A 19,657-nucleotide genomic window follows, 5' to 3' on the forward strand; every position below is an offset into this window, starting at 1 on the left:
TCAATTATCCTTTCAGTGGGATTTTCCATGGTTACAGTTATCTATATTTAGCTAATGTACATGTTACAGTAAACTTTCTTTACATGTTACGGTAAACTTTTCGACATTATACGGTAATCATGTGACCTGATGATATAACCATATTTGGGCTTTAGCATTGGGTAAATGGTGTTTTAATAATTAAAGAAGTACATGGTAATCATTTAGTCTTGATCTTTGGCTTATGATGCACCTAAATATCAAATGTTATTGTAGTCATGTGATCTTGATATTTGGCTTATGATACACCTAAATATCAAGTCTTGAAATAGTACTTCCTAGTAGTCATGCAGTCTTGATCTCAGGCTTATGATACACCTGAATATCAAGTCCTGAAATAATAATTCATGGTTGTCATGCAGTTTTGAAATATTTACTTTGTAAAACTGTGGATTTTTATTATTTTTTGTCGGTGTCAATTTTCACAGATTAAAGGGACAATTGCATTTTTCGTGGATATTTGATTTCATGGTTTTTGACACAATCTGTATAGAAGTTTATTTTGAATTTGTACTTCATTGAATATATAAATTAGTGGTTCAATCATACACATGAAATCAAAAAATAAAATTTGTTTTCCTATGAGTAATAATGAACCCACAGTAATCAATATTTTCCCAAAAAGTTGACATTTTTCTTCATGTAGCAACTTTTTATTGATGTGCTGTGGGGCCTCAGTGGTCAAGCGATCTACATAGTTCTACTACTGTAATTACTAGCTAGTCAACACTAAGGTTGTGAGTTTGAACCCCACTTGTAGGTGCACTCAACTCCAGTCTTAATTGACTAGGATTGTCAGTTTTCCTTATAGAAGGTCAGTGGTTTTCTCCGAGCACACTGGCTTCCTCCACCAATAAAACTGGCCTACTCAAAATAGCCATAAGGGGCGTTAAAGCACCAGCAATCAAACAATCAATTGATACGCTGAACAACACAGCATATTGAGTATTTACTCTCAACAAAACTAATACTTTATCTTAATAAAACTAAAACCAGTGGATTTGTCATAGTTCTTTTCAAAGTCACAGCGATGATTACAACACTGACCAAAAACTTATAATTGCAAGTTAATGACAGCCACTTGCATCAGTGTGAGTCTCTTATGACATTTTGTTTTTCCCCTCATGATGAAGCCCTAGGAACATATTGATTTTGTTAGGTCTGTGGTTTTATCCATCCATTAGTCTTTCAAAAAAGCTGGCAGGTTCAATTTTGGAGAATAAAACAGCGGTAGTTAAAGTTTGAGTTCAAGGACTTTACCATAAAGTTGTAGTCCCATCAACTGGTAACTTATTTGCTTGTTGACATGTTTCCAATGGACACATTCTTACTATAAAAATGATGAGCCAAAAGAATTAAAGTGACATTTGCATATTTGTTACATAATTTTTTAATTGTTTTTCACTTTTAGCACCAACACAAAAATCATTGTCTAAGTCATTATTCACAAAATCTGTTCATAGAATAAACACTAGTAGTGAGCATTAAAACATGATTATGTTATGAATCAGTTTATAACATTATGAATCAGTTTATAACATTATGAATCACATGATAACATTATGAGTCAGTTTATAACATTATGAGTCACATGACAACATTAAGAATCACATGACATCATAGAATGTATTATACCCCAGAATGCACCATGAACACAAAGTATATCCCATTATCTGCCATCTAGATTGAGCTATATTTAAACCAGCTGTTTATCCACATATAGAAAAATTGAACACACTACCATCCAAATATCAACAAAATCCAATAAACATATATCCCGAACACTTATCAAGTTCTAATTATTCCCATGGAAACAAACTCATTGTTGTTGGTTTCTTTCTTGCTCCAAGTCTGTTGCCATTCTTTTATCCACGATACTTTGACTCCATATTTCCTTCCTGTTCTCTCTATATTACCCATCTCTGCTTCAGCTACAATCATTTTCTGGAAGGCGGCTGTATACACCATGTTGTAATCAATCGCAATGGTGGCCATTTTGAAGGGCAAGGTCTTTCAGTTGTCTTGGTTACAATTTTCTAAAGCACAATTGAGATTATATTTCCTTTCTTTGATAGATGTTCTGAAGATAAATGCTTCACAAGCTGGACTAGATTTAATCCCTGGTATTCTTCTTTATATATGATTTAATACCACTAATGGAGAACTTTAAATCTTTGTTTTAAAAGTCCAGTAGCTCTTTTCTTCTACTTTTAGTAAATTTGTGTTATAGGTCTGAAAAAAAGAAACAGAAATATTTAAACACAGTTTTCAAAGACATAAGTAATGTGCAAAAGGGAGGGGTCCGGGGGTTGGAATCCCCCTTTTTTTGGCTAATCAATGCATTTGAACAGGGACATGTGGTTGACAACCCCCCACCCCCCTTTTCAAATGGCTGGATCTGCCCCTGATGTGTTCTAAATTGGAATAGAAATAGTTGCTGTAAGTTAGGGTAAAATCAGGTGTTTGAAATTGGGTCAAAACAGGTGCTCAATTAGGATAAAACAGGTGCTCTAAATAAGTGTTAATAAAGGCAACAGTAGAATACCACTGTTCGAAAGTCACAAATCCATTGAGAGAAAAGAAATCTGGGGTTACAAACTAAAACTGAGGGAAACATCAAATATGAGAAGAAAACAACCACACAATAGAAACACTAAAGTGCTACAAAAATCCAAACAACAATGCAACACACACAGAAACAAGCTATAAGATAACAATTGCCATATTCCTGACTTGGTACAGGACATTTTTTTAAGACAAAATAGAGGATTGAACCTGCTTATGTGGCTAGCCAAAACCTCTCGCTTTCATGGCAATGTTAAATATAACACTAAAATGACAACATTACCTGACAGGTCTACAATACAAATAAACGGAAGAACATTCAGGACAGAGAAATACACAAATTAAGAATAAATCGAACAAAAATAGGTGCACAATTAGGATAAAAATAGGTGCTCTATAAAATAAAATTAGGATAAAACAGGTGCTCCAAATTTCTTAAACTTCAACTTTACAAACCTCTATTGTTTATACCTTAGACAAATTATTGTTAGTCTGTTGTGGATATTTAAAGTTTCCACTATATTTGTATCAAAGTGTGGGATAAATTACTTAATTTTTGGGGAATTCCTGTTCATCAAAACAAATTTGTTTAATGATAAAAATAGAATAAACCTTGACAGAAATAAGAGAAACAAATAAATATGATTAAAATAAAGTTCACATGAACTTAAATAACAGGAAACTTTTGACTAATACATTGTGTACATAGATATCAACAATAATGTGTAGGTGTGTCCCATTATCTCTGGGAAGTTGTTGATCATTGAAATTAATGTGTAAAAACAAACAGGAATAAAGAGAAATTGAACTATCAACCTTCAATTTCCTTCAAATTGAAAATAATTGTTACCATAAGTTCATGGGATTGTCCCAGGTCAGGAATGGTCAAAAGTTGTCTTAGAATTAACTTTTGATTTTTATGCCTCACCTACTCACCTACGATAGTAAAGGGGCATTATGTTTTCTGGTCTGTGCATCCGTCTGTTCGTTCGTCTGTTCATTCGTTTGCCTGTTAGTCCGTCTGTCTCATTTCAGGTTAAAGTTTTTGGTCAAGTTAGTTTTTGATGAAGCTGAAGTCCAATCATCTTGAAACTTAGTACACATGTTGGTTATGATATGATCTTTCTAATTTTAAAGCCAAATTAGACTTTTGACCCCAATTTCACGGTCCAGTGAACATAGAAAATGAAAGTGCGAGTTTCAGGTTAAAGTTTTTGGTCAAGTTACATGTAGTTTTTGATGAAACTGAATTTCAATCAACTTGAAACTTAGTAACATGTTGCTTATGATAGGATCTTTTTAATTTTACAGCCAAATTAGAGTTTTGACCCCAATTTCACGTTCCATTGAACATGGAAAATGATAGTGCAAGTTGGGCATCCGTGTACTTTGGACACATTCTTGTTAAAATTCAATTAAATTTATTTTTGACTTTTAATGACTTTTAGTGTTTTAGCATGAGCATGACATATTGTATAGACACCATCAACATATGAATGGACGTCAATTTGTCTTATATTTTGATGCTGGTTCCTTGATGTATACCCCCACTTTAAAAGTTCTATAAGGTAAAGGTTGTTTGTACCTGTCCTGAGTCATGAACCTGTTGTCCTTTGTTGATGAGGTTCATAAGTGTTTCTCATTTTTTCTATAGAGTAGACTGTTGGTGTTTCTTATTCGATTGTTATACAATAAATAAAGTGAGAAAAAATCAAACCAAACAGATAATAAGTCATGACAAGATGCCCAGCCCCCCCCCCCTTTTTGTGGGAAAATTTGGTGAAATATATAGGGAATCACTTGAGCATCACTGAGCTCCCCCCTTTTTTTAGGACAGTCACACTGAATTATGATCATTTTATTATTTACAATGTACTTAACCCAAACATATGATAATAATGAAAATAATGTTTAATATTTTCCTTATTTAATTATTTGTCGACAAAACACAGAAAAAAGTATTCAAAAAATTTGACAGTAATAAAATAATAATAAAAAATATAGGTTACCTTGTTTGAAACAAGTTTATATCTTTATATGTGTGAAGCTCTAACCATATATATACATAATATATAGACTTGGCTTATCTTTTCACCTTTTGTAACCTTTAATGTGAATAAATCTTTACAAACTGATTATCTCTCTCGGTTAGGAAGTATTTTATCTGATTATTTAGAGGGCAATGTAATCTGTGAAGTAGATTTGACACAGATATTGATTGTTCTGACCTAATTGCTAGGAGGCCCTAATTATGAGTGGGTGTAATTAGGTTATTTGTTAATTTATGAAATTGATTAATAATATTTGATTGTCATGTAATTGGAGTAATTCTATATTTTGGCAGCTGTTTATTTTGTAATTATTTATCTTGATACTGGTGGGGTTTTTTTTTAGTAAAAATGTCTTCACTTTTTGTATTCCTCAAGCTGTAGAAGGATTGTTAAGGAAAAAAGCTATGAGTTGTCCCAAACTAAAGAAAATTGTCTTGTAAAATGTCTTGAAATGTCTTTCGGATTTGATTTAAAGAGAAAAAATGGATTATTCTGGCCTGTTGTTTCTTAAAAGCTGTAGAAGGATTGATAAGGAAAAAAGCTATGAGTTGTCCCTAACTGAAGTAAATTTGTATTGTAAATATGAAATGTCTTTGGAATTTAATTTGTAGAGAACAAATGGATTATTCTGGCCTGTTGTTTCTAAAAAGGGTTGAAAAGATTTGTTTTCAAATTTATATCATATATATGGAAATAAACTCATCATAGATACCAGGACTAAATTTTATACATATGCCAGACGCGCGTTTCGTCTACAAAAGACTCATCAGTGACGCTCAAATCCAAAAAAGTTAAAAGTAGAAAGTAGATACTGTAAAATCAAACATTATTGAGACTTCTTTTTATTAATACATATAATATGAAAGTATTGAGTTCCCAATAACAACTTAAATTCATAATTTAGTAGTTTTTTTCCTTAAAAGAAATAATAATTTTGCTATTCCATAAAATAATTTTTGTCAATAGTCAAGAATTCACAATAGTAAATACACACATTAATTTCTGAAATATGTCATACCTTGCAAACGTTTTAACTTAAATGTTTAAAAGTTTAACACTATTTAATCCAACTAAATGAGTGAGTAGGAATACTATCAGATATATCTTATGTAAACATTATAGTGGGTTTGAAGTAGGATTACACCACAACGTCTTTGGTTGTAAAGATTATGAAATTAAAAGGCATTAGTCTTGCACAATATATAACTTCCTTCTTAAAAAACATTACTATAAAACAATCCTTTTGTTCCTTTGAATTGTATAGAGTGTAGGCTTTTAATACTTCTATTTAATCATATCTAAGTGTATTTAATCATACATGTATAAGTATTTTAATAACATATATGCAGTCTTTAAATCTCACAATTTACCATGAAAAATTGCAGTATTCTTGTGTCTATTCTCTAACTTTTTTGAAACTTATACACAATGCTTATTACCACAAAATACATATCATGTGTGAATTTTGGTGGTGTCACTTTTACCGTTCTAGAGTTATGCCCCCTTCCACAAGTAAAAATTGCACAAAACACAGACCAAGTTCTAATTTGGGTGCTGTTAAGTGTCCCTTTTACAGTTCTGTAGTTATGCTTCTTTATTACGTTAACGTTTATACAAAATGGGATAGCATCTTAATCCCATTGACACATTTTCCATTTTTTTTCTGTTAAAAATATTTTGTCAGTCAAGGTTACATTTTTACACTGACCTTCAAAATTTTCAGGTATTTTCTTGATTCTTGTAAAACTTTCCTATTTTTTCCCTTCCGTCATTTTAGGCAATTTATGAGAAAAAAAAATTCCCCCTAAATTTCAAGTTATTAATTTCATTGATTCTTGTAACACTTGTGATTATTATTCTTCCTTTGGTCATTTTCATCAAATTGTGAAAGCAAGATTTCCTCTAAAGTTCCTAGTTAAATTTTATTAAGGGAGCTACCATTTGATTTTTATGGGGGGGCTAGGATGAAATTTGAAAAAAATAGGCAGGACAGGAGTTTTAAGTAAAAAAAAAGGCAGGATGAGCAACTTGGTAAAAAAAAAGGCAGGATGACAATTTGTGTAAAAAAAGTCAGGATAAACTAGTAAAAAAAAAGGCAGGATGACAATTTGTGTAAAAAAAGTCAGGATAAACAAGTAAAAAAAAAGGCAGGATCGAATAGAGTAAAAAATAAAAAGGCAGGACAGAGATTACAACTAAAAAAAAATGGAGGAAAAATTTTTCATCCTAGCCCCCCCATAAAAATCAAATGGTAGCTCCCTAATACTAATAAATCTTATGAGTATTTTATTTCTTTTGTTCAGTTTTATCCATCATCCGGTGTTTTATTTACCTTTAGTTAAAACAAACTTCTATCCAGGTCTAGATATCCAATACTAACTAATATCAATAAATAATGACCACAAATAACCTGCTGACAAATTATTGTTTCCATGGTTACCACAGTAACGATATGTCACATTAGAGTACCACCTGTCCGTCTTTTCAATTATTGCTAGGTTACAATTAGCACAAGAACTACTTTTATACTATATGTTATAATGTGTTAATAAAATAGCACCACTGCATCATGAGGTGATTATTATGTCCTTATACGGTCGTTAACACCAAAAAATCTTTTAGCAATTCCTTAAGGTTTATAGACTATAGATATATGGGAGAATAAAAAAAATTGTATATATATGCATTAACAAAATGTTTATAGTGCTGCTATTTAGAAATATATGATGGAAATGTTCTTGCTTCATATAAAATTTTTGCAGAGTTCCTGTATTTTGTTAAAATTATAAATAATAAAGCAATTATCATGTGACTAGAGAGAAAAAAATAATAGAATTTTGAAAAAATAAATAAATAGGTAACTCTTGAAATTGGTTTATTCAGAAACAACGGGGGGAAAAATAGTCATGATAGTAGAAAGATAGAAAATAAAAAAGTGTAAAAGTTCGCCAAGCCCATCCTTCTTCCATAACAAAATATATGAAGGTACTGCACATTCTTTTAGAAGAAAAACATTATCTGAGTAATCTCCCCTTATAAGGCATGTTTTTCAAATGTTTGACTTTGTAATGAACAAAAAAATTTCTTTCAAATTTGTTTAGTATAAACATGATAACTATAAAGTAAAACATATGAATTTTTTCATTGAAATGGAAAGTCATAAACAAATTACTCACGTTTCTCCATCACTACCTTAAATGTGTATTTATAGATTATCGTTGATCATCTCAACGAGGTTGAATTTCTCGCCTGAGCAGGGACGGTTGAGATGACCAGTGATAATCTGTTTATTGCTATTTTACCTATGACGACGTTGTCAATTTCATTAGCAACGCCACATGTCTCCTTAGTTTCTAGCGATAATTTTCCATCTCAAGCGTGTCGCATGATGTAAAAAATTGATACATGTATTTTTAAAATATTGCACTGTTCTTAAGAGGTACCTGGTCTTTAGGGAAATGTATGTCCGTTTCAATATGGCATGGTTTATGACCTTGGTCTGACCTCATTCTCATGGTTCATTAGTCAATGTGTGTTTTCCCAGTAGATACCATAAGAAATAGATCAACCATATTTAATGTATATAATGGTTGTTTGTCTGACAGTGTCCATATGACCTTTGCTTCAAGGTCATGGATCATTGGTCAAAATTACGTTTTCTAGTTGAGGTCCATTTCTATAATACAATAAGTAATAGGACCAGCTATATTTGATGACATCTTTGTTAGTCAAAGGTTAAGATACAAAATGCTGCTCTTGGCTAGGAAGATGATTTGGTGTGTAGATTTATTGTAAGGTATACATAGATATAGGAAGATGATTTGGTGTGTAGATTTATTGTAAGGTATACATAGATATAGGAAGATGATTTGGTGTGTAGATTTATTGTAAGGTATACATAGATATAGGAAGATGATTTGGTGTGTAGATTTATTGTAAGGTATACATAGATATAGGAAGATGATTTGGTGTGTAGATTTATTGTAAGGTATACTTAGATATAGAAAGATGATTTGGTGTGTAGATTTATTGTAAGGTATACATAGATATAGGAAGATGATTTGGTGTGTAGATTTATTGTAAGGTATACTTAGATATAGAAAGATGATTTGGTGTGTAGATTTATTGTAAGGTATACATAGATATAGGAAGATGATTTGGTGTGTAGATTTATTGTAAGGTATACATAGATATAGGAAGATGATTTGGTGTGTAGATTTATTGTAAGGTATACATAGATATAGAAAGATGATTTGGTGTGTAGATGTATTGTAAGGTATACATAGATATAGGAAGATGATTTGGTGTGTAGATTTATTGTAAGGTATACTTAGATATAGGAAGATGATTTGGTGTGTAGATTTATTGTAAGGTATACATAGATATAGGAAGATGATTTGGTGTGTAGATTTATTGTAAGGTATACATAGATATAGGAAGATGATTTGGTGTGTAGATGTATTGTAAGGTATACATAGATATAGGAAGATGATTTGGTGTGTAGATTTATTGTAAGGTATACATAGATATAGGAAGATGATTTGGTGTGTAGATTTATTGTAAGGTATACATAGATATAGGAAGATGATTTGGTGTGTAGATGTATTGTAAGGTATACATAGATATAGGAAGATGATTTGGTGTGTAGATTTATTGTAAGGTATACATAGATATAGGAAGATGATTTGATGTGTAGATGTATTGTAAGGTATACATAGATATAGGAAGATGATTTGGTGTGTAGATGTATTGTAAGGTATACTTAGATATAGGAAGATGATTTGGTGTGTAGATGTATTGTAAGGTATACATAGATATAGGAAGATGATTTGGTGTGTAGATTTATTGTAAGGTATACATAGATATAGGAAGATGATTTGGTGTGTAGATGTATTGTAAGGTATACATAGATATAGGAAGATGATTTGGTGTGTAGATTTATTGTAAGGTATACATAGATATAGGAAGATGATTTGGTGTGTAGATTTATTGTAAGGTATACATAGATATGAGAAGATGTGGTGTGTAGATTTATTGTAAGGTATACATAGATATAGGAAGATGATTTGGTGTGTAGATTTATTGTAAGGTATACATAGATATGAGAAGATGTGGTGTGTAGATTTATTGTAAGGTATACATAGATATAGGAAGATGATTTGGTGTGTAGATTTATTGTAAGGTATACATAGATATAGGAAGATGATTTGGTGTGTAGATTTATTGTAAGGTATACTTAGATATAGGAAGATGATTTGGTGTGTAGATGTATTGTAAGGTATACATAGATATAGGAAGATGATTTGGTGTGTAGATGTATTGTAAGGTATACATAGATATAGGAAGATGATTTGGTGTGTAGATGTATTGTAAGGTATACATAGATATAGGAAGATGATTTGGTGTGTAGATGTATTGTAAGGTATACATAGATATAGGAAGATGATTTGGTGTGTAGATGTATTGTAAGGTATACATAGATATAGGAAGATGATTTGGTGTGTAGATGTATTGTAAGGTATACATAGATATAGGAAGATGATTTGGTGTGTAGATGTATTGTAAGGTATACATAGATATAGGAAGATGATTTGGTGTGTAGATTTATTGTAAGGTATACATAGATATAGGAAGATGATTTGGTGTGTAGATTTATTGTAAGGTATACTTAGATATAGGAAGATGATTTGGTGTGTAGATTTATTGTAAGGTATACTTAGATATAGGAAGATGATTTGGTGTGTAGATTTATTGTAAGGTATACATAGATATAGGAAGATGATTTGGTGTGTAGATTTATTGTAAGGTATACATAGATATAGGAAGATGATTTGGTGTGTAGATTTATTGTAAGGTATACATAGATATGAGAAGATGTGGTGTGTAGATTTATTGTAAGGTATACATAGATATAGGAAGATGATTTGGTGTGTAGATTTATTGTAAGGTATACATAGATATAGGAAGATGATTTGGTGTGTAGATGTATTGTAAGGTATACATAGATATAGGAAGATGATTTGGTGTGTAGATGTATTGTAAGGTATACATAGATATAGGAAGATGATTTGGTGTGTAGATGTATTGTAAGGTATACATAGATATAGGAAGATGATTTGGTGTGTAGATGTATTGTAAGGTATACATAGATATAGGAAGATGATTTGGTGTGTAGATGTATTGTAAGGTATACATAGATATAGGAAGATGATTTGGTGTGTAGATGTATTGTAAGGTATACATAGATATAGGAAGATGATTTGGTGTGTAGATGTATTGTAAGGTATACATAGATATAGGAAGATGATTTGGTGTGTAGATGTATTGTAAGGTATACATAGATATAGGAAGATGATTTGGTGTGTAGATGTATTGTAAGGTATACATAGATATAGGAAGATGATTTGGTGTGTAGATTTATTGTAAGGTATACATAGATATAGGAAGATGATTTGGTGTGTAGATTTACTGTAAGGTATACATAGATATAGGAAGATGATTTGGTGTGTAGATTTATTGTAAGGTATACATAGATATAGGAAGATGATTTGGTGTGTAGATGTATTGTAAGGTATACATAGATATAGGAAGATGATTTGGTGTGTAGATTTATTGTAAGGTATACATAGATATAGGAAGATGATTTGGTGTGTAGATTTATTGTAAGGTATACATAGATATAGGAAGATGATTTGGTGTGTAGATTTATTGTAAGGTATACATAGATATAGAAAGATGATTTGGTGTGTAGATTTATTGTAAGGTATACATAGATATAGAAAGATGATTTGGTGTGTAGATTTATTGTAAGGTATACATAGATATAGGAAGATGATTTGGTGTGTAGATTTATTGTAAGGTATACATAGATATAGGAAGATGATTTGGTGTGTAGATTTATTGTAAGGTATACATAGATATAGGAAGATGATTTGGTGTGTAGATTTATTGTAAGGTATACATAGATATAGGAAGATGATTTGGTGTGTAGATTTATTGTAAGGTATACATAGATATAGGAAGATGATTTGGTGTGTAGATTTATTGTAAGGTATACATAGATATAGAAAGATGATTTGATGTGTAGATTTATTGTAAGGTATACATAGATATAGGAAGATGATTTGGTGTGTAGATTTATTGTAAGGTATACATAGATATAGAAAGATGATTTGGTGTGTAGATTTATTGTAAGGTATACATAGATATAGGAAGATGATTTGGTGTGTAGATTTATTGTAAGGTATACATAGATATAGGAAGATGATTTGGTGTGTAGATTTATTGTAAGGTATACATAGATATAGGAAGATGATTTGGTGTGTAGATTTATTGTAAGGTATACATAGATATAGGAAGATGATTTGGTGTGTAGATTTATTGTAAGGTATACATAGATATAGGAAGATGATTTGGTGTGTAGATTTATTGTAAGGTATACATAGATATAGGAAGATGATTTGGTGTGTAGATTTATTGTAAGGTATACATAGATATAGGAAGATGATTTGGTGTGTAGATTTATTGTAAGGTATACATAGATATAGGAAGATGATTTGGTGTGTAGATTTATTGTAAGGTATACATAGATATAGGAAGATGATTTGGTGTGTAGATTTATTGTAAGGTATACATAGATATAGGAAGATGATTTGGTGTGTAGATTTATTGTAAGGTATACATAGATATAGGAAGATGATTTGGTGTGTAGATTTATTGTAAGGTATACATAGATATAGGAAGATGATTTGGTGTGTAGATTTATTGTAAGGTATACATAGATATAGGAAGATGATTTGGTGTGTAGATTTATTGTAAGGTATACATAGATATAGGAAGATGATTTGGTGTGTAGATTTATTGTAAGGTATACATAGATATAGGAAGATGGTTTGGTGTGTAGATTTATTGTAAGGTATACATAGATATAGGAAGATGGTTTGGTGTGTAGATTTATTGTAAGGTATACATAGATATAGGAAGATGGTTTGGTGTGTAGATTTATTGTAAGGTATACATAGATATAGGAAGATGGTTTGGTGTGTAGATTTATTGTAAGGTATACATAGATATAGGAAGATGGTTTGGTGTGTAGATTTATTGTAAGGTATACATAGATATAGGAAGATGGTTTGGTGTGTAGATTTATTGTAAGGTATACATAGATATAGGAAGATGGTTTGGTGTGTAGATTTATTGTAAGGTATACATAGATATAGGAAGATGATTTGGTGTGTAGATTTATTGTAAGGTATACATAGATATAGGAAGATGATTTGGTGTGTAGATTTATTGTAAGGTATACATAGATATAGGAAGATGATTTGGTGTGTAGATTTATTGTAAGGTATACATAGATATAGGAAGATGATTTGGTGTGTAGATTTATTGTAAGGTATACATAGATATAGGAAGATGATTTGGTGTGTAGATTTATTGTAAGGTATACATAGATATAGGAAGATGATTTGGTGTGTAGATTTATTGTAAGGTATACATAGATATAGGAAGATGATTTGATGTGTAGATTTATTGTAAGGTATACATAGATATAGGAAGATGATTTGGTGTGTAGATTTATTGTAAGGTATACATAGATATAGGAAGATGATTTGGTGTGTAGATTTATTGTAAGGTATACTTAGATATACAAAGATGATTTGGTGTGTAGATTTATTGTAAGGTATACATTTCCATCTGCCATTTTCTAGGTTGACCTTCACTCATTCTATAAAAATGTTAAAGCTTGAATAAGTTAGGAGCTATTATGACCTAAAGAGATAGAAAATAGCCGAATACAGTTTGGTCTTTGGGAGCAGCATTGTTGCCATGGATACTGTATGTTATTGTTTTTTTACCTTTACAGACTGGGCATTGGTACATCGTTTGAGCAGCAGGCGGCTGGTGTGTCTATGGACATAACTGGGGATGAAGATAATACATTACAGCAAACAAAATCAGCCTCCAGATGGTAAATATTGTACACAATTAGTGGTTTCAAAATATTATGCATCCTGGTAAAATTTTCAAAAGTGTACATCAAAATGTCCGGATTTGGATAATACAAAAATAATACTAAACAATGGCAATTCAACCAATGACCATTTTGGTGTAGGAACAATGAAATTACCCATAGTCCTTTAGATTCTGTAATGGTCAATTATAACTTGTTTTTGTAGACATTTTTGTTTTATTTAGAGAATGTATAGAGCATCAGTATTATCCAAACATAAATAGATATGTCTTTGTTCTTGGCTTTTAGAATTAAAAGACCACTTATCTTCACAATAATTTGTAAAGTGGACTCTGAAATTATATACCATCTGCTTATATATATATATAATTATAAACGGAACACTTTTTTTTTCTGTAATCCCATTACATATTAGTTTGACCAAATTGAACATTGTTTTGTTTAAAAGATGATTTAAAGTCATAAGAAACCTCAAATTAAAAAAAAATATGCATATGTTTTTTTATAACTAAATGAATAGTTTTCATTATACAACTTATGTACATATACTTTTTTCTGAGGAAAATTCTTTAATTTGTCCACATTTAGAAGAAGTTTACTTTTTTTAATTGCTTGCTTCCAGGAAGCTATTCGCCAACATATTTTCCGTGTGCATAGTGACCTGAGCGTGAACCTCCTCGTAAAAATCCGGTGATCGCAATACGCATGGATCTGTCATTAAAATAAACAGTTATCTGATTATACATGTTAAACACGTGCTCAATATATACCTATGCTTTTTGTTATTTGTTTACTATAAGGTGACAATCGGTAATTTTTGGCTTCAAAACACGGCATTTAATGAGCAGCCATATTTGTTAAATCATAACAGACAGAGAGAAAAAAAATTGACGATTATACGATATATTTGCGTAAAAAATGATAAAATAGTGCAAAGAGGACTAAGTTTATGATATATACATGCATTGGTTCAAGAATTGGATAATCATTATTTTTCACCACCCACTTGTTTCATATGACTTTAAAAAGGGTATTTATAATAGAAAATGTATTTTAAAGGGATAGAAAGAAGAAGAAGTTTGTAAAGGATGGAGGACTGGATCCAAAGAAGAAGAAGATTCGAACAGAAAGTGGAGCTCTGATCTCAGCATCATTCAAGTCCACTGCATATCCTTGTTATATCATTAGTCAAAACATATATCTGTCCTTATCGATTATCGTTGATCATCCCCACGAGATAGAGTTCCTTGCTTTAGCTGGTACCGCGAAAGTGAGAAAAGATTAGTTTAAACAGTATTTATTAATGAAAAATGTCAAGATAAATATTACAATGTTACATAAAGTTCTAATATGGGATTCGGAAACTAGTTTGGAAAAACTTTTATAAATCCGTCTCCCTTGAAAAGCAATCGAGATTGAGATTTCTAATGATAATCTGTATATCACTATTTTAACTATGACAACATTGTTAATTTCATTGACAACAGTCACATGACTCCTTATTTCCTAGCGATCATTTTTCATATCACTCTAATGTGGTGAAAAGGAAATTATCAGTCAGTAAGATCAAAGGAAAATTTTGTAAACTAGCGATAATGGCTTTTATCGCTTTTTTGTGCATTTTTCTTTTGATCTTTTTTTGTGATAATTTTCATATCACGCTTGAGATGGAAAATTATCGCTAGAAACTAAGGAGGCCACGTGGCGTTGCTAATGAAATTGACAACGTCGTCATAGGTAAAATAGCGATAAACAGATTATCATTGGTCATCTGTACCAGCTCAAGCGAGAAAATCAATCTTGTTGAGATGATCAACGATAATCTATAATTATTTCCAGACCCAAAAATTCTACTCCTACAATCATTGTTCCTGGGCTCCCACATTACAGGGAAAACTTGGTGTAACAACAAATGTGGACACAAGATTTAAAAAAGGGGGGATGACTAGGCAAAGTTAGAAGTGGAACATAAAAAAACTCTATGCATTTCTAAAATACTCATCACAATGAAATGACAATAATTATTTCTGTTATTTCTTTTTTACTTTAAAGAAATCCTAAATACCATTAAATTTAATTAGCATTTCAGAATCAGACTGGCAAATATTACCATTTGGTGCTTAGATACAGGAAATCATAACTATGACATACTGTAGACTTAAGGAGGTAGACCTAGGTTAAGGGAAATAACTCTTAAAATCATCAGTACGTTTGTGTCAACCATTTTCATAAATATTTTCTAAGCTTCTATGTTACATAGATTATTTCCCATCTGTTTCAGGTAAATGTTTAAAAAACATTGATGAAACTTGACTTTAACAAACACATAACTGATTTAAAGAGTTATCTCCCTGAACCAAGGTCTACAACCTTAACATATGATCTACGTCGGATAGAAATTGACCTTATGCAAGTGAAAATGTACATGTACTTGGATTCTACTTTGATTGGATTTATGAACATTGAACATGTTCAAATTCAAAATTAAAGATGGATTTTGGGCTGATTTCTTGGATTCATATAACAACTTAATCTTCCAAATGTTAGACTTTTGATAGATATGTTATTTCAAGCATTAATAGGTTTATAACAGATATATATTGATTTTCACGAGCATAAGGTCCATTTCTACCTGAGCAGAGATGGGTCCGATTACTTCTAATCTAATTGATTAAATTACAATTACTTTGTCATTTGTACTATTAAATTAAATTAACGATTACATCATTTCTGAAGGTGTCTGATTAAATTAATGATTACATTGGCAAAGTAATCATGATTACATCTGATTACAATGAATTAAAAATAAAAAAACATTTTTGTGAATGAATAAACCTTTAATGTATCTTGTGCATTTTTAGAATCGATTTTGTTTGATATATTATAAAATGATGACTTCAAACTTCATCTATTTAATAAACCACAAAAGTTCACTACATTCATACATGAACAATGTCTTTCACTAAGGCCAGAGATATATAATTGTATAATTCTCTTCTTAGACTAATGATGAATTTTCAATAATGTAACAGTTTACTTTTTTACTGAAGTATACAAATCAATTAACATGATTTATAAAGTAAACCAAACTATTTAAAGTTGTTAAATATTTTTTAGATAAGAATAACAAAAAGGTTCATTTATTGACCATAAAAACAGTTTAAAATTTTTTCATTGTAATCAGAATGTAATCCAAAAGTAATCAGGATTACAGGATATTTTGAAAAGTAATTGATTAAATAAAATTACATGTAATTAGTTTTTGGGCTGATTAATGATTACAATGATTACTTGAAAAATTGTAATCAATTACAGCTGATTAACGATTACAATTACAATTACCCCAAGTCTGTACCTGAGGGAGCCTATATGTTTAATAGTTAATCTTCTGACAGAAGAGTTACCAGGCATTGGTTCACCTATGTTTAATTTTTTAATGTGTTTAATAGTTAGACCTTTGACCTTAACTTTGTTTACTTATGAAGAATGGAAAAACAAAACAAAAGTAGACGATCAAGACAACCAGAATGACGATGACAATGATAGCGATCACGAGAGGAAACCACAGCAACAGTCTGAAAGATTTACAGTCTTAGGAACTAAAAGACGAAGATGTATGTATTATTAAAAAAGAGAGGAAAAAGAAAATTTGGTTTAAAAATTAAATTTAAAGAAAAGATAAATTTATCATAATGTACTTGATTTCATTATGAGATGTCTGGCTGGATGGGGTTTTCAGAATAATGAATATTGGGAAAATACAGAATAAATGGCCTATCAAGTAAGAATAGATAAAATAGATTAAAAATGATTAAGAATTGAGAAAATATACCAAAATTATTAAGAATAGAGATGGGGTGATTGAATAATGAATATAGAATCGATCATTTCTGGAATCAGGTCTTTCACCGGAAAGATTGTCAATTTTGCCTGTATGACGTTATTTACCAGATAGAAGGTGCGCCTGTATCCCTGCTCTATTAAAAGATTCCAGCACTTTCATAATCGTCATTCTGTAGGGTAGTATAGAAATAATTAATGTTGCGTAAGTACATAATTGTGATTGCCGTATGACTGAGGGAGGGTGACCATCCTTTTAGATTTAAATTTCCCAAGTATTTTGTGCAGTATAAAATATAACTTTTTCACAGGTTTGCTCAACATGTGTTGGAAATTTCTATGGATACATTTTTGTCACGTGATGATGGAAGTCACATGACAGATTCAGTGGTGGATCCAGAAATTTTCATAAGTGGGGGCCCACTGACTGCCTGCTCCAGTCACGCTTAAGTGATTCCCTATACAAGCAACCAAATTTTTTCCCAAAAAAGGGGGGGCCTGCCCCCCCCCCCCCCCCCCATTGGCCTATTTAAAAAAAAAAAACCAAAGAATAGAGAATGATGGGTGATAATATTTTTAGCCTGGGTCTGTTTTGTGTCAAGTTTTTGTGTTAATTAAGGTGATACATTATAATACTGCTGAACATTTTAATTATGTTCTATTTGTATTAAGGAAATATTAATGCTTCTCAATAATCAAAATTAGTGTTTGTCAAACTGCTATATACTGTGGGTTCATTAATATTTGTTGAATACCAATTTTCCTGGATTTGCTGGGTACAAGGAAACCACGAATTTAAATGTTCAACAAATTACAAATTTTCTAAAGGAATGTATGCAGACTTTGCCAAAAACCACGCTATAAAATATCCATGAATATGCAAGTTTTCTTCAAACCACAATAAATAAATGAACCCAAAGTATCCATTGAAGTTTTTCCTATTTAGTGTGTGATTCAAGTATTTTGTAAATTCAAAATAAGACATGCATTTATTATTGGTATTTTTCAAGAATGGATAGAAATCAGAATTTTGTTATTGTGATTTCGAGAAAAAGTGAATACAGGTCTATATATTTCAGTTATCAGAATGCCAGTTCTTATTATTATGATACTCACCAAGTCACATAATTCACATTAATAAAAACTCTGCAATAGTTTCTGAAGCAACTGTAGGTTAATTCTTCCTATTGTTAACTTTACATTTCATAAAAACTCTGCAATAGTTTCTGAAGCAACTGTAGGTTAATTCTTCCTATTGTTAACTTTACATTTCATAAAAACTCTGCAAAAGTTTCTGAAGCAACTGTAGGTTAATTTTCCTATTGTTAACTTTACATTTCAGGGCACACTCAAGGTATGGAGGAGAGTAAACAACAGAAATCTGCTGGAGGCAAAAAGAGAAAATTTAAAAGTGAACTGAAAGGAAAAGACCAGATTCTGAAACAGAGAAATGTAAAAGAGAAAAAACAAGCTTATCAAAGTTACAGACACCATAGCAATCAGAAACGTTCAATATTCAAGTCCAAGAAAAACAAATAAAAGTTTAGTTCCAATATTATATTCTATTTTCTATTTTCGGTTGAACCTAGCTTCTTTATCTGTAATGGCTATTGCAGAAAATACTATGTCCTCCCCGGGGGAGGCAATTTTTTAAATTTTATATGGGTGGTTGTATCTGAAATACAAACACACACAAAAATCTTGATTCAATATTTGTTATAATTTTTTGCTATAACAGCTGATTTCATTATCATTCCATAACACCAAATATACTTGAACAATTGCTTATAGAATCTGAGAAATTTATCTAACAAAGAAAACTTAACATAAACCATTGAATCATGACAAACAGTTTTGACTCACAATTCAGCTATACATAATACACCAAAGAAACTAGTTATCAAAGTATCTGAGAAATGATCTGTTTTAAAGAAATTACAGATTAACAAATTCATATGAAAAATGATTCTGTGACCTGCTGACTGCTGCAAAAAGACAAAAGATGACAACATGCTATCAATGTGTAGCCACACTAGACACTGCAAGCCACACAATGAAAGGATATACAGTGGAGACTTCTCAGAGACAGCAACCTTACAACATTAATAGATATTTAGAAGGCAACACAGACAGGGGTCTTCACAAAATGTCAGCTATAAATTATTACCAGTGTAAAAATTGTGAATAA

General features: G+C 30.9%; 1 protein-coding gene and 1 long non-coding RNA gene across 2 annotated transcripts in view; one reads left to right on the forward strand and one right to left on the reverse strand.

Moving 5' to 3' along the window:
• Positions 1-19,025, forward strand: part of LOC143054930 (ATP-dependent RNA helicase DDX54-like) — a 49,905-nt gene extending 30,880 nt beyond the window's left edge. Inside the window, exons 16-19 of the mRNA XM_076228029.1 lie at positions 13,522-13,626; positions 14,689-14,796; positions 17,107-17,243; positions 18,812-19,025. Coding sequence (XP_076084144.1) covers positions 13,522-13,626; positions 14,689-14,796; positions 17,107-17,243; positions 18,812-19,008 — 547 coding nt within the window. The 3' untranslated portion in view covers positions 19,009-19,025. The remainder of the gene's footprint in view (positions 1-13,521; positions 13,627-14,688; positions 14,797-17,106; positions 17,244-18,811) is intronic.
• On the reverse strand, positions 1,414-5,199 carry LOC143054931 (uncharacterized). Its single transcript, XR_012971883.1, has 2 exons — positions 4,614-5,199; positions 1,414-2,271 (listed from the first exon to the last, which is right to left on the reverse strand). It is a non-coding gene; the product is annotated as an uncharacterized LOC143054931 (long non-coding RNA).
• Positions 19,026-19,657: the final 632 nt, after the last annotated feature.

The sequence above is a fragment of the Mytilus galloprovincialis genome, chromosome 12 (assembly GCF_965363235.1).
Source record: "Mytilus galloprovincialis chromosome 12, xbMytGall1.hap1.1, whole genome shotgun sequence".
NCBI lineage: Eukaryota > Metazoa > Mollusca > Bivalvia > Mytilida > Mytilidae > Mytilus > Mytilus galloprovincialis.